The sequence below is a fragment of the Toxorhynchites rutilus genome, chromosome 3 (assembly GCF_029784135.1).
Source record: "Toxorhynchites rutilus septentrionalis strain SRP chromosome 3, ASM2978413v1, whole genome shotgun sequence".
In the NCBI taxonomy this organism is placed as follows: domain Eukaryota; kingdom Metazoa; phylum Arthropoda; class Insecta; order Diptera; family Culicidae; genus Toxorhynchites; species Toxorhynchites rutilus.
Window position 1 is genome coordinate 243241033 of NC_073746.1, and position 16347 is coordinate 243257379.

General features: G+C 38.9%; 1 protein-coding gene across 26 annotated transcripts in view; it reads right to left on the reverse strand.

The window, feature by feature from the left end:
• Positions 1 to 16347, reverse strand: part of LOC129777265 (tropomyosin-2) — a 99458-nt gene that overhangs the window by 33908 nt on the left and 49203 nt on the right. For 16 of the 26 annotated variants that reach the window (XM_055783460.1, XM_055783457.1, XM_055783455.1 and 13 more), the window contains 3 exons: positions 14292 to 14409; positions 2994 to 3064; positions 1173 to 1248 (listed from right to left, as the gene is read on the reverse strand). In XM_055783460.1, the coding sequence (XP_055639435.1) occupies positions 1173 to 1248; positions 2994 to 3064; positions 14292 to 14409 (265 nt within the window). Of the gene's footprint in view, positions 1 to 1172; positions 1249 to 1412; positions 1484 to 2993; positions 3065 to 14291; positions 14410 to 14861; positions 14980 to 16347 lie in introns of all 26 variants that reach the window. The other 10 variants (XM_055783467.1, XM_055783463.1, XM_055783450.1 and 7 more) reach the window with 2 other exon arrangements.

Sequence of the window (16347 nt, forward strand, 5' to 3'; positions counted from 1 at the left end):
CAATTTTAAAGTTTTTGTTTTGTATTTCTCAGGGCTCTGTTCCATACATTTATTTGCAGAAGACGTAAAGTTATATTTTGATTATAGTAATGGAAATATGAATGAAACTAGTGGCATAATTAATGAAGACCTTGAAGCAATAAGAATGTGGTCATCTAATAATTTATATAAGCTCAAAAAAGAACGCAAGCCTTGTTTTTTCGACGTAATATGAATAAAGAATTTCCAAGCATAAACATTGGCTACGAAACAATCAGCTTTGTAGATTCCGCATCAAGTTTAGGTTTTATTATACAGAGCGATTTTAGTTGGGATAAGCACATGCTGAGTCAATGTGGTAGAATTTATTCTTGTCTTCAAACTTTGCACTCAAAGAACATGTTTTGCATTATTCGAGTTATTGCATTATCTCAAATATTTTAAAAGCTGCATATTGCCACTATTTATATCCTGTAATTTTTTAATTGGTTGTGCTACAATCCGAGTTCAAGACAGACTCAGAGTTGCACTAAACTCTTGCATAGGATTTATTTTCAATTTGAGTCGAATGGATTCTGTCTCACTCTTACAACAATCACTCTTAGGATATTCATTCTACAATTTCATTGCATGTTATTACACAAAATAATCACAACGAGAACACCCCGAACTTAAATGAAAAATTGAAGCCCTTTCGTAGTACGCGTAGTTAAGATAGCGGGCTTTTGAGTCCCGTTTAGGTCGGGTGATTTTTACTTCAAAGAATTATTTCCGACATGCTGTTATGCACGGCTGTCAATGAGCTTGCACCTCGAAATACAATCAAAGCATGATATTTTGCTCCGTAATTTCAACTCATTATCAATTATAGACGACGAAGATTTGGAGGAAATGTATTTGATAGTATTGTGGCCAGATAAAACTCTCTTGGCTCCATAATTATTTCCATTCAGAAATCTTTCACGCACTAGAATATGATGATAGTACAGGTGTTGTTATCCAAAACGGTTTATATTTCCACGAGTGTACTGTTTTCCTCCTACACAAGAGTCCGGGGCAAGCCTTAAAGCCGTCCGATTTAAGGTTTGCAGCAGACACTCTTGCGAAGAACGATATCCGTCTGGTATGTGATTTCGTCAGCGAATCCCGCGAGGGATTAACACGCATGTGTACAAGCACAAGAATTGCCATACCTTCTCTTCCGAGACCTCAAGCGACTTCAGGTTGTTACCGACAACGCGCAGTTCCTCCTCAAGCTCGACGATCTTACTGTAGGTTGTGAATGAAAAGAATCGAATGAAAAAGGAAACTCGATTAACGAAAATGTTTTATTAAGTTCAAAATTCGTGTTGCTAGAAACAGATTGTATATATTTTGGATGCTCAGGGGTTATGTGCAAAAACAAAAAAAAACACATATTAAAACACACAAACCTTTCGTTCATTTCAACCTTTTCCTCGGAACGTTCCAGATCCTGTTCCATTAGCACAAGCTTTCTGGCCACCTGCAGATCCAGTTCGTCCAGCAGAGTACCCATGGTTGCAGCAAGCGCACAAAAGTTCACACGCACACATAAACAACAGCGGCAAGTTGGTAGGCAGCGCCAAACAGAGGGTTAGCAATTGTTGTCGGTGTTGTTGTTATTGTTGTAAATGTTGATCGTTCCATTGTGTAAAATAGGCGTGTGTTGCGAGGTATTTATTGGTTGGTTGGTTAGTCGATTGCACAACATCGATTGAGCAGATATGTCAGGGAAGAAAAAACAACCGCGTAAACCATCGAAGATCACGTTTTCAAATCGATCACGGGTGATGGTTTGCGCGGTGGCGAGAAAAGAAATTGAGGTTAGCAAATTGTTTCACACAGAGGGGTTAAAATTAGGGGACACCAGAGCGTTGCTTTGTAGCTGAAGTGGTGCCAAAACTGGCGACAACTTAGCAAACGCAACGCTATGTACCCAACGGCCTTAAACTATGTGTTAGTACAAACAAAACTATCATTCTAGCTGACTAATCTCTCTATCTTGGGCATGAAAATATATTATGATTTGATTCGGACATGATTAGTAAAAGTAGCAATAAAACGGTGTCTTGGAAGAAAGAACACAATTCATAGTTGCGATATTCCTCGATCTATCCGATCCAAGCACCTTTGACAAGTGCGCGTTGACGTTGTGTATTGCGTCTGATGTGTAACAGCGAACACAATGCAGTGGGACAAATTTGGGAATCATTATGGCGGAATGGTTTTACTCGAAGTTCTAACACAACTGGGCCGCTCAACGACCCCAGTTCGTTGATAACATCGCCTTTCCAAATTAGCATTTCCGGACTTTAAAAAACAAATCTCAAAATTTACTTCCGAAAACCGTCATCATCAACAATGAAATCGCGAAGCGATTATTGTTTTTTAATTGTGGAAAATTCATTGCAGCAGCATTTTTCACGATTGCTGCCTACGAAAATGTCCAAAGGAGATAATCTCTGCCATTTTAGAGGAGATAATCGCCTTTATAGCCAATTGTTTGTGCGGCTTTGACCCCTCAACCGATGCAAATCCACCACCGCCGACTGAATAAATCCATTTTGTTGAGCGCAGCACACTGCACTGTGTTCACCTGCTGTTACCATTCGCATATTTACATCAGAGTTTTCAGTTCATCCGTTTGTTTTTCCTTATCTGGGTATAGTTCAGGCGTTTCTTCGCATTGTTTGCAGCCGAATTCCCGCGGCAGCTGATTATTCAACAAAACAGCATAAGTTTGAAAGCCAAATCCACCGAATTTCACTTCTCATTCGAGCACCATATCAAGTTCGGGTGGAAGCGATAGAAGTCAAATGGTAAGTAGCGAATTATCATTATTTCTATTCGTTAATATATTTGGCGCAGCATCCTTCATTAAATGAAACACGAAAAGAAAAAAAACAACAGAAAAAAACACACAACAAGATTTCTGTAACAAACACGATCACGACAAAAACGAAACGAAATGGAAAGAAAATCATCAGACGTACGCTTCACCGGCTTCGGCACGCTCTTCAGCGCGCTCCAGATCGGCTTCAACCATGGCCAATTTACGGGCGACCTAACGAGGGTTATGGTTTTATTTTTTTTACGATTTTGTCATATTATAACAGGAGAAAAGAGAGAAAAATATTCGTTGATTGACAGGAACTATTGACATTGGGTGGGTAGTCAACCGGAACAAACGGTTGACATTTCTGGGCATGCGGTGAGGTTCAAAAATCAAGGGGATCACTCTGCGCAAGTTTGTTAGAATTTTTGGAGGAAAAGCATTTAGAATATGGGCATTATTTTCAGTGAGATTTCAAAAGCATGTTATTTGAATGACAATTTATAGTTCACATAACCACGTGGGAAAAAACACGCTTGAAACACTTTTTTACCTATTTTTTATGCTAATCTTAATATCTAAAAATACATGCTATAATGCTACATCAGCGATTCCTCTTATATCCGTTCTTCAAGGCACTGAATTGGTGGTTTGCGATTCGTTCATCTGATTCGATTGCTCAAGACACGCTAGTGACACATCTATCACAATCTGTCAAGTGAAGTTTGTTTTGGTTTATTCGCTCCTCTCGATGATTGTAAGCTTTGGCATTCGATTTTTTCCATAATATAAACATTATGTTGCGGCTATCCGTGAATTATCTTAAAATTAATGACGCAGCATATCAATGCTTCAGTTTCGGGAAACCAATCCCAATAATCTACAGAAGCTAACGCACGATAAAACTGATCAATGTAGGGGAGGTGTTAAGAAGAATTTCAATTATATCTTTGGAAATGAAAATGAAATAAAATAGACCGAAAAGTGCAACATTTATTTCGATGCGGGTTATATGGACGGTTTTGTAATATATAAAGCGTAGAGGTTTATTGATCGCGAGAGGAATAATTTTATTCAACCAAGGTCTGAACTCATCACGAATGTCCAATTAATTCACCTAAAAGTGATATCGTGCTTTTCAGCAGTATAAACGGACAGACCCTCAACTATTTTGCTTTTGGTTCCAGTCACCTTCGAAACAGTCTACATTTGGCGATTTGATTTCCGTTCATAGATGCAGGGCATTCCTTAGGAATATATTAAACAGACTTTTCACAGTCTACCTCACTCCCACTGGCAACTGTCCATTTTACCCCATTTTACCCAATAATTTAAATTTTCCACTCAAAAATGAATTAACTTTTCCGTAAATACCTAATATCGCTTCTCTGTTAACTCAAAAACCGAAATATAACCATCAGCGAATTGAATTTTGATATTAAACCGCTCAAAATGCTTAATATCGAAGCAGCTAAAATTACATCCTCACGCGGAATCATGTATGATTTTCGTTTTCCACTTTTGATCAGTATTCCTTACCATAGGGTGACCCAAATATTATGGAATAACATGTAGAAGGTGTTCTCATTAACAGAAATCTGAAATTCAAAATGTAACTATACAAATCTACCACCTGTCCGTATTACCCGCGGTTCCCCTATTGGTTATTATTTGATAAAAAAAAACAGCACAAAAAGGCAAAATCACGAACAAAAGAAATTTGGGCTCTGTTTTGTGTGAAAATTTCCCGAACCAAAGAAAACCGTCAACGTACTCTCCATCAAGAATATATTGCAGCGCTCGTCTTTCTTTTTGATTATTAACTCTGTAGAACTATTTACTATTTAAATCAGAATTTAATTTTGGCAATCTCTTCTTCAATTAAGTAGAATCTTCTTCTCTGTCTGCTACTGGATAGAGTTGTCATAACCACAGATAAATCTGTATTTCAATAGATTTTTCCTACTATTCAAAACCAAGAAATCGGAGCTACGTATTACAGATTTATTTGGGTTTCACATAGAATTCAGAGATTTTCAAAACTACAATATTCATTATTGTCCAATGACCTGATTATAAGAATATCCTTCGTTTTATTATTTTTTTTCTAGTACAATGTCTGCATAACTTTCCATGTTTTTTTCATCTATTCGTTTACCTACCTCATCTGTTTCATTCATCATAGTGTTTGAATCAGTTTAAATTCAGACAAGAAACATTCCTCTGAGAAACCATCCTTACCCTAAGCACATGACTTCATATAACTTTTATGCTTCATCATCAAATCCTTTTGCCGAAAGTTGTACTCATAAATTTGATACAGGTATCAATACAAATTTTCAGCATCCCTGTCCTGTAGTCATTGGTGATCTGACCACATGACTACGGTAGATGGAGCAAGCAATTTAAAATGTAATCCATTTCAATTCGGCCAACGTATTCATCGACTTATTACACCTTACGTTGTCTCAGTAAGAGAGCAGTCATCCTTCCCAAGTGTGAGAATTTTTTTTTTATTTCTGCTATTTATACGCTGTTATTATAACTTATTATCGTTAGTCTTACTATTCTTCAGATAGTCCACAGAAAAAAGCTTTCGCAACGAAACGACCACCATTCTGAAATGAAAGAAGCTCCCACAGGAGGACCATGATCTTTTAGAGTTGAAAAAGTAATCCCATGTCAATGATCCGTTGAATTTTTACGAAAACGTTAACAAAATCCCGCAGCGGTCATTATCCAGCAAGCCGACATAGACGGGTACTTGATCTCGAACGGAAGCTCGATGATCGACAGGTGGAAACAGCAGTTCGATAAGCACTTCCATGAATCACGATACATCAAATGAAAGCAGGAATAGAGCAGACCTAGGTGAGTCCACAACAGATGATCGAGTATCACTTCGACATTCACCAAATCCGGTAAGAGATTGGACGGCTGAAGAATTGAAAAAGTTATTTCCAAGGTCTGGGAGAAGGAAAAACTCTACAAGAAGGGTGACAAACTGGAATGCAACTATCGTGACCTTACTCTTATGAACATCGACCACAGAATACTCTTCTAAATACTATTCCGACGTATATAGCCGTTAACCAGGAGGCTCGTGGGACAATATCACGGTGGCTTCATGGAAGTCCGTGCTACCACGGATCAAATATTTTCAAACCGACAGATTTTGCAACAGATGTCATACACATTCATGATGTTCACGCATCGTCTTTCCATCGACTTTGAGGCAGCGTATAATACAGTTGATCGAGAATAGCCCCTTCCCTCCGGATTAACGTTTGCATTAAAAAAATGGACAAAAATTGCCGGTTTTCATGGGTTTACCCTTCACACGCACTAACGAAACTACCCATGCAGCATCAATCATAGTAACCCATGGATCAGAAGAAAAATATTAACAGCTCTATTAGTCGAACTCTAACCGTGATGGCGGAAACAGTGAAGCTACTCAATTCAGAAGTGTGCGCGTTCAAAGAACGGTACCCCGCCGCGTCGAAAACGGACATCGTGCGGCACTTTGTGGGCGCCGGATACGCCTGTTCCGGCATCTACAACATCTTGGCACTATTGAACAACAATCAGAGCATCGAAAAAAAGCCCGGTTCCGGACGGTCGACGACCCTGAGCGAGGTCGGTGTAACCGGACAAACAGTGAAAAAATACTTAACGAACAGGGACATACATGTCAGGAAGCGGAAGTCTCGTCCACTGGTCTCGGAGCTGCAGACAATGACGCAGCGGCAGCGGCTGAATAAGAAAGATGGTCAAGTCGATTTTCCCGGCGAATCACGACGTGGCGGTGGTAATGGAAGAAGAAGTGAAGTGAAGTTTATTTCACACATCAAGTTCCCCAAGAAGGGGCTGCTGTGGCTGACATTCAGCGAGAAGGGGATGTCAAAGCCGCTGGCCATGAACGAGGAAATTTATAGTACGAAGTGCCTGCCGGAAGTTGCGTCGTTCATCAAGGAATACCATAAGGGCGAAGACGCGGTGTTCTGGCCGGATCTGGCGTCGGCCCACTACTCGAAACGATCGTTAGAGGAGATGGAGTAGCTGAATATCGATGTGGTACACAAGTCTGCGAACCCGCCTAACGTCCCCCCCCTGCGCCCCATCGAGAATTTCTGTGCAAACCTGAAGCGTAAGATCTACTCCAACAATTTTGTCGCGAAAACTGAGAAGAAATTGATAGATAAAACAAAAGTGTGAAATGTCGATGAAATATACCAAAAATTTTGCGTACACCACTAGCACTGGTGGACAGAAAGGAGTCGTGCTTGAAGAATCATTGGTTCTTCTTCTTCTAAAATGATGCCGGCCAAAACTTTGATAGTCTGTAGCGAGCACAGCGTTTGTGTATTGACCAAGACGGTGCAACACACCACAACATGCGTGCCACGATTAGTGTATTTGAAGAAACGTTCGGCAAACGAATAATTTCGCGTAATGGACCCAGTATCCAAATCACGCCATCAACTGATAAAGCTGCAAAATGATACATTACCAAAACGCATAATGTAAATTATAACCAGTCTGTACAAAAATATATACATCTGTTTTTTTTTCAGAAACTCAAGGCATCTTTATTTTGCCATCTATCGCTTATATAGGAAATAAGCCAGAAATTATCAACAACGCTGGCGTCACTCAACGCCAGATCTTTCAGAAGATGGTAAAACTAATGAATGAACAAAATATTGTCACGTGTGTTATGTCCTACCCAGGGTTACGATGAATACTCAGGATCATGTCAGGAAGAAGTCACATTCGAAAAATATCAGAAAACATCATATTAGCGCTCAACAAGTTTGGCCATCGAGATAAGTAATTTGAAAAAAGTCAATACATCTCTTAAAATAGATGGTAGAAGGCATCCTTATTTCTCCTTTTCAATTCAACTGCATATGTCCGGCTTTCATAGCTTCAATCCAATGTATCCAAAACGAAGATTATTCGTTGGAAATTATTAACAAGGCTTGGTTTTTCCATGGATGATCTCAAGAGCTACCCGATTTAAGTCAGTGGATGTTAGAGAATAAGAGAATCATTCAGAATGCCGGAATGCAGAGTGAGTGACACTACCACGTAGACATTTCTGCACCAAATGCGAAAACTGCACGGGTATTTCGCAGAGCACAACAATCAAAATACGCTGGATCGAGCTGTTTGCGTTGCGGACAGAGGATACATCGCTCCGCATTTGGCACAAATGGAGTATCAGCTTAACTGCAATCTGCAGACAATGAAAGTGAAGATTGCAACTTGGAAGCATGCTACCCACATCAACTCGAGAGGCTACACCTCAAGCAGGCTGCATCAAACCTGTAGCTGACGTGCGGTGAACTCTTTTCGGTTTTAGAAGCCTACGTGATAACCATTCAGGACAAGAGTATGCCAACTAGAAACTGCAGTCGGTATGTCTGACCATCAAGACTACACCAAACGCTACAACAACGTGGGTCGAATTTCCCATCAACAACTGGTGCTCCAATGAGTTCTGTTGAAAGACATACCATCGAACTATCGGTACCTGCACCTGTCCTGAGAAATAACCGTTCTAAGTTGAACTGGGACCGCACTGTTCAGACCGACTCTCGATCCATTACAAGCGTCCAGATAGAATGGGTTACGACAAGAGCGACCGAAGAGTCACCATCTTCGAAACTACTATTCCACTGAATCAAAATATGGAGAAGACCCACAGTCGCAAAATTTCTACAATTATCGGTCATTGGCCGTGTAACTTAAGGAACTTCGGGTGCTGAGGGAGGACCCAATATTTGTTCCAGTTCTTTTCTTTGAACTGACACCGAAGGCACTGCGCTTGCTGATCTAGTAGTGTCTTCGCAGCAGTGCTAAATGTATAGAAGGAATTGGTTGGCATCCTTAGCACCTGCACGATTGTCCGACAGTTTATGGAACAAAACTAAATACGAGTATGCAGATACGGGCACCCGCAGGGCCCTTTGGCAAGAGAAGTGTTGAAACTTTGCCAATGAAAACCGACAATTCCAACTTGAAACGAAATTACCGAATAACACGCACTGACTCTCTGCAATAACACAACTGATTGCACACTAAAAAATCGCACCGCTCTAATACTAATAATCCCGAGAGCTTTTCAGTTTTGCTTCAACATGAAGAAGTCTGCGATTGAAGCTCACGGAGCTCTCAAGGGTCTGGATTTGGTGACTGGTAATGAATGCTCAGGTTTCCGAAGATGCATAATTGCCGACATTATTTGATCAAGACCTGGGTTAAAATCAAGAAAAATTCAGAAATTCATATCAAAACAATTTACAATTTACATGATTGATTTATTGAAAGAAACACACGACGAACGATGAAGTATCTAGTCTATGAACCAGATGAAATCTTTGAACGATTTACTGCAGAAGATTGACGTCTCGGCACATTATCACTCATATACAACAGCTATGAAGCTGCAAAAATCTATAGAAATTGAACTTCCCGATTTAACTTCCGTCGAGTAAGCCTTTCATGAATTTATAATCAGTTTTTAAATCAAAAACTTGAATTTCGAGAAAATACAATGTCAGCGCGATAACATTTCTTATATACGTTGCTTTCATCCATCAGAACTGATACTGTCGTCGTATCCATCATGAACCGCGCTTAACCTATGATATTCGAAATGATCACTAACAGAGCCGCTTTCGATTTTTTCGCTAAATCCCTTCAGCCGTTTAAGAGTATCCGTATTTTTTCATTTGGTTAAACGGGCAAATAGATGTAATATGAGGGGCTTAGAAGGCAAGGGGTGTAAGTGACTTGATCGATTTCTCTTCATCAACTTTTTCTTTAGTTAATAACTCAATTACAAAAACATTCCCTGTTTGAGCTTTCTGCCAAAAAAATTGTGATGCCCCACACTGTTGTAAACTAGTGAGAATCGAGCTTTCATTCTGAAGACTAGATTGTACTCATACAGCCTCGTCTCGCCTCCATAAATCATGCAATCGATGGATGTTGCGCGTCACATTTGAGCCTTGAAAATCATGTCAACATGGCGATGTAAACGCGTTCCGTGTTTGATTTGAATTTGTTTTTTCATTCAAATAGATGAAATTCGACCTTAATCGTGTACAAAACTTATCTGGTCAACGCCGGTGCCTGCAGACTGACAGTGGACTCTTCATTTGAAGGGTCACTGTTCATGTCGGTCTCCAACTTTCAACTAATGAACTTAGAAGCGAAGCTTCCGAAAACCGCAGAAATCAACTGCAACAGAAACAACCGCTCACGAAAAGTATAGTAAGCTAAAAATTATTCTGGTGCGGGAAAACATCTTGGGTATTAATGCCTCACACGAAGAAGCATAATTTCTATTATAAGTTATTTTTTCCTTTTTCGTTTTTCGAAATTTATTCTGAAGTCAGTGTGATGGGGGTGGGACCTCCATTTAACGAGGATAAGAAATCCAAGATGAACCGATCCGAGTCGACCGCTGACCCGTCATCGGAAGCGCCGGCCTCTCGCACACAAACCTGTGTTCCACTGATTACCCGGTTAATTTGAAACATACGATACGATCCTTTAGCAAGGTCCGACCGAGGTTTAACGAGCGAAGAACGACATACGTTTGCCCGGTTAATTTTTGTTCCAAAATATATCATTCACTGCAATTTAAAACTATTGCACCACGATCTGAAACAAATTGCACAATTATAGGTATTTTGGTTTGGACATTTAGCACACAAAATCATAACTTGTATACTCGGCGCACAGTATCACATATCGTCTCATACCCATGATGTTATACCCGCGCCACAATATTTCTAGCTTTCTAGCTACACTTTTTCTGAGCGGTTGTTTCTGTTGCAGTTGTTTTGTGGGGCGGTTTCTTCTGGGAACCAAATCATACGAACTAATCAATATGTTACCTAGAACTTATCCAAAAGCACAACGCGGAGATATAAGCTTCGCATTCATGCCCCCCGATGTATATACACTGGAGTCGCTTTTTACGCGGGGGATACGTGCCGCGTAAATAAAAACCGCGTAAAAAAAACCGCGTAAAAAAAGCCGCGTAAATTCCAAAATTCGCGTAAAAATAAACCGAGTGAATTTTAAAATCCGTATAAAAATCTAACAAACAGTGAATTATTTATTAAAAATGCAACTCATATTTTAACATTTGATGAACAGATTTTTTTGTATGCTGCAATCATGATATCTGTACCTCCTTTTATTTCTCAGCTACTAATCAGTGATACAATATAAACTTATTTCGTGAGAAGTCACATCAATTAGCACATTGAATTTGTCGCGGTTGATACGTGTTGCGTAAATGTCGAAATCCGCGTAAATTCCAAAAACCGCGTAAAAAGCGACTTCAGTGTATCTTTTTAAATACAACTAAATACAACGTAAACATTCAACTGAGACTCCTGATAACTGGGTTTGACAAGTTAGAAGATACAAGCATTTCCACGCTAAATGACGAAGAAAAAGGACGTATGCATTTCAGCGTGAACTTTATTTGAAGATTCGTTGCTCATTAAGATGTAGGGCTTCTTGAAAAAATATAACTGAGGAAATAAATTACACTGAGGATAAGATTTTTTTTTAATAACACTAAATTTCGAATATTATAAAACTGTTCGTCCAATCGTCTAGTTTGGACTGTGAAACATTATCACACATTTTGAAAGAACGGATGCTCTAGAATCATATTACGCCATCGTAATACGTTTATTTAGTGAGAATTTGAAAAGTGTATAGAAAGCTGACCTTTGATTTTTTCCCATTCTGCAAATGTAATAAAAAATTTTAGCCAAGAATTTTAGTTTTCACACTCTAAACATAAAAGAAACGGAAGAAAGTTTTTGAATTATTCAAAATTCAATGTTATCAACATGTTTCCAAAAATATGACTTTGAATTTTAGTTTTTACGCTCCAAATATAAAGGAATGTTTCAATATTGAATGTTAGCTTTTAGTTTTCAAAAAATGTTTTTTGAGTGTATATTTTTTTACCAATCTTTTTCGATTCCCTACGTTCTTAGTTTTTTATGCAACCAACAGTAAATCGCTTAAAATTTGTTCAGGTTATTCTGGTTGTGAAAGCTCTTTTTTACAGTAATTATTTTATAATAATAAAAGATATATCGAAAATCGTATTCATTTTGTTCTCTACGATTTTTTTTTTTTTGATCAAACGAATTGAATTGCAAACCACCAATTTCAGTATCGAAGGCTGGATATTCTTGAACACTTCTTCAGACTAAAAACGATGAGGAGAAAAAGGAACCGCTGGACACCTGTAACATTAATAATAAAATAAAAACAATCGTTTTGTTTGCTTTTGGTGTAATCGCTGAAGTTTATTAAATATTTTCGATAACTTTTAAAATAATATATATTTTTTCATATATAATTTCTTCATCGTTTTCATTGCTTAGACAGTTTTTATTATGGTTTTTTTTTCATTCTTCTCGACCTCGTCCGGTTGGATTATGATTACAACACATTCCAATTACATGATTAACTTCTCTACAGTTGAACATTTCTTTTCACCTATACAAATTGTTTCCTGCATTCCTCTCCTCTGTTGCTTATTGCTCTGTGAATCACCGGTTAATTCCACACCTTACTTCTCGCACACTTTTCCCTTCGATAAAGTTGTGTATACAATATATCTGAGTACTAAACAATTCTGCTACAACCGGTCAAATCAACTTATAAACGTCTAACGACGCTACTCTCACGTGGTGTCATCGTCGGCGCGCCGAAAGGATTTCAAAATATAATCACCTCCTCCTGTTGTGTTATAGAGTAGCAGCTGCTGCTAAGGCATTATATGTACACATAATCTTATCAGTTTCAGTTGGACGATTTTGATTACACCAGTATTCATATATTTGGTATGTCTGTGTGTGTGTTTACTAAACCCTTCAAAGGCAATCACCGTGGGATGGGTTTGACGTAATGTTGCGTTGGGGGGACCCGACAGACAACCAAGACACTGTTTTATGAAAATTCGGAAGGCACTTATTCGCCGCGCGCACTGGTCGCGCCCGGCATCATTTGATCCTATTTATCGGTATGTTTTTTTTTCTGGTAAAAAAGTGTTTCAAGCTTTCTGTTTCAGTTCAGCTCGTGGAGAGTTAAGGCAACTGCGGTTTGATGTGTGTCATTTATGACAAACAGTTTCGGTTTTTTTTCAGGGGATTATATGATTTTTTTTAATGTAAGTTAGGCGAAGATGTTGTTAGTTCTGTGCGATACGATGAGAAAAACAACTTTGTGATTAAAATAAATTGGTAATTGATTGTAAAACAAAACGGTACGCTTCCTTTCATTGTTTATATTCCCGACTCGATTACACTAAATAGCTAACACGCAAGATTAATAAACTTTGCTGGGTGGTTTGTAATGTTATCGGAGTTTGCGCAGGACGCTCAGTACAACAAGAAATGGTGTGAAGAAAATAATCATATTAACAATTAAACGAAAACTTTGATTTGGATATTAACTAATAACAATTTTGATCTTCTTCTGGATCCTGAAGAACCTTTAAAAACGATTGAAAATAAATAAAAACATTTCTATACTAGAAAACATGACAGGACGCAGACAAACTCCACCAAACATCACAAAACACACCTTTTTTTCCTTTCAATAACTCCGTGAACTTTATTCTAAATCCTAGCTCCATATTGGAATCACATTTCTCTAATAATCGCAGTTCCTGTAACACAAACCAAAACAAACGAAAACTAACTAACTAAAAATACCACCACTAGCTCTGTGTGTGTATATTGATTTATATTATTTGCTTCACGATTGGATGACAATAAAAATTACTATAACTGCTATTCTCTAACACATAATAATCGAAACAGAAAGCAACAAAAAAAACTTTTCCAATTTCGGCAGGATTTGGCGTTGACCACAGACTGACTAACTAACTAGAAGGTTATATAACTGCTAGGTGGTTGCCCAATTTTCCTCAATAACTCTGAATTTACTGATCGGGCCGACCATCACTCCCGTATATGACTGTGAGCTGACCTTTCCTACGGATTTGTTCGCAAACTCTAACCTGATCCTGGACCTCAGAACAAAGCCGTTTTTTCGGAGCAAAACAAACACGATCTCGCTTTGTTTTGTCTTCCTCGCGCGACCTAACGACGACCGTAATGAGATTTCGAGACGATAAAAGGTAGCGCAACGCGTGTAGAGGTTATGTGCTACTGCTGTGTTATTCAATGAACGCTAGCAACTATGAACCGAACCGAACTTTTCTGTTACAGACCATAGATCATAAATGGATGGTGAAAGAAATGATGAGAGCATCTTTTTTTTTCTTGCAGCAAAACTTTGCGAGATGGGGATGCGAGATAGGGGGGCGGAAAACAAATATATGAAACAAACAGAACACAAATAAAACAAAACAAATTCAAGTGATGTCTGGCTTTTGCACCTCATCGTATTTCTTGTCGGCTTCCTCAGCCATGAAGCGGGCCTCCTTCAGTTGGTTCTCAAGAGCGTCCATGCGTTCTTCATCGGCGAGCGAGCGGTTCTCAAGAACCTTGCGTGCACTGTTAGGTGAATTTGGTTTCGCGCGTGTATAGATAGGAGTGTGGGATCACACGCAGGTTTTACAACAAAGTAACAGAAGTTTTGTGTGACAGAGAAAAGAAAGAGAATCATTGGTTAGCGCTCTGTTCTCATCCTGACAGGTAAATGTTCTTTGTTTTGTTTTCAAAGCCACACACCAGACTGCGTACGCGTGTGACCGGACACCGCTCGATCGTCGTCGGTTTCGTGAATTATGTTTTTGATGGTTAAATGATTTGGGGAAAGGAGATGTTCCCGAACGAATATACCCTGTAAATAGAAACCCTATCGGCCCTAGCACTGCTTTTGAACGGGGAGCATGCGGTTGTGTTTCTGCCTCTCCTCTCACTTACACTCGGAGGGCCCCTCGGTTGCTCCCAACGTTCACCTAACCTATCTGAGGGTGTAATAGCTTAGGCATGATGGAGTGTACCTCTTCGTATTTCTTGTCTGCCTCTTCTGCTATTAGCTTGGCTTGAGCTAATTGTGCTTCCAGTATCGCTACCCTATCGTCTTCCATGTTTGTGCGATTCTCAAGGGCTTTTCTAATCCTGTGGAGGTTTCACCAACGGGGAATGCGATGGCGGTTTTTCAAGGGAAAGATGATGTGTTAGATGAGAGCAGGTTTCTTGCTGATTTAATGGATGTAATTCTCGGGCTTTTCGATAGTACAAAAATGCGATCATCAGAAGGGTCGTCGGACTAACCCACTGAAGGTTTCCAAGTATGGATTTGCTGTGGGCATCCAATGGACTGTCTTAGGGTTCCCCAACACGTGCCCTATCACACATGCACGTAACGCAACATGAACGCGACCGCGTTCTTTAATCTGTTCCGAAAAGAAATCTAAATCGGAAGTCACGTACTGAGAGTGTGTATTATTCGGTTTCATGCGCTCCAATCAAGAGCACAAGCATGTGCGGTACGTATACAAAACAAAGCTTGGCTGAGGAAAAACAATCCCCGTGTAGTTTTTTTTGTAGCGCATAGATAGCTATCACTCTATTAATTACAACAGAATGATTGAAGCCTCTTTCTAAGCAAGAAAAGTTGAAAAAGTATTCATCAGTAGCAAATACCATTTAACCCCTTAGACTATAGTTTGTTTTCCACCAGTGCGAACTAATTTGGGCCCTAGGATAGGCACAAGCAAGACTCAATGTAATAAATTTAGATCCAATCAACTCGCCAGGAGCAAGGTTCTATATTTTAGGTTGAGTGATTGGTTGATCCATATGAAAGTGAATCTGATTCATGAATCGAATCTGAGACCGCAAAGCAAATCAATCCGAATCCATTTCTATTTTTACGATATTTCATTTTCGGTTGCTTTGATGGATTCATCCGGTTGGAGGACAAAACTCTAACAAGCCAAACAAGAGGAAATGTTGGATGAATATAGGTTTGTTCAAATATAATATGCAATAGCGGAACTACGGAATGATTTACTTGAGAACAAAACATACTTTATATGCGACGTAAAATTCCAGATAGATCTTTTTGTAATATTGAGTAGATCCTTTTGTAGAATTGATATACACGAGATTTCTAATTTCAGATTCAATATTTGTTAATACACACTTCATATTGAGATTGCAGAAACAAATTCAAATGGATACGAATACAGGATTCTAATGCCATTACAGATTCCTTATTTCAATTCCAGTGAATATATTCTAGCTCCGAATACCGATTCTTGAATCAAGAGATTAGGACTCAGATTTATCACTTCGATTCAAAATCTAAATTATCTCAGATTAAACATTCCTTCTTCTCTAATACAGACTCCAAAATTTAAATTCAAATCTTTGGTTCCATATGGTTCTGGATTCAAATTCCAGAAGTTAATCATTGATCCAAATTTAAATTCCCCATTCCAGTTCCTTATACAAAAATCAATATCCAAACCTAAATTTCAT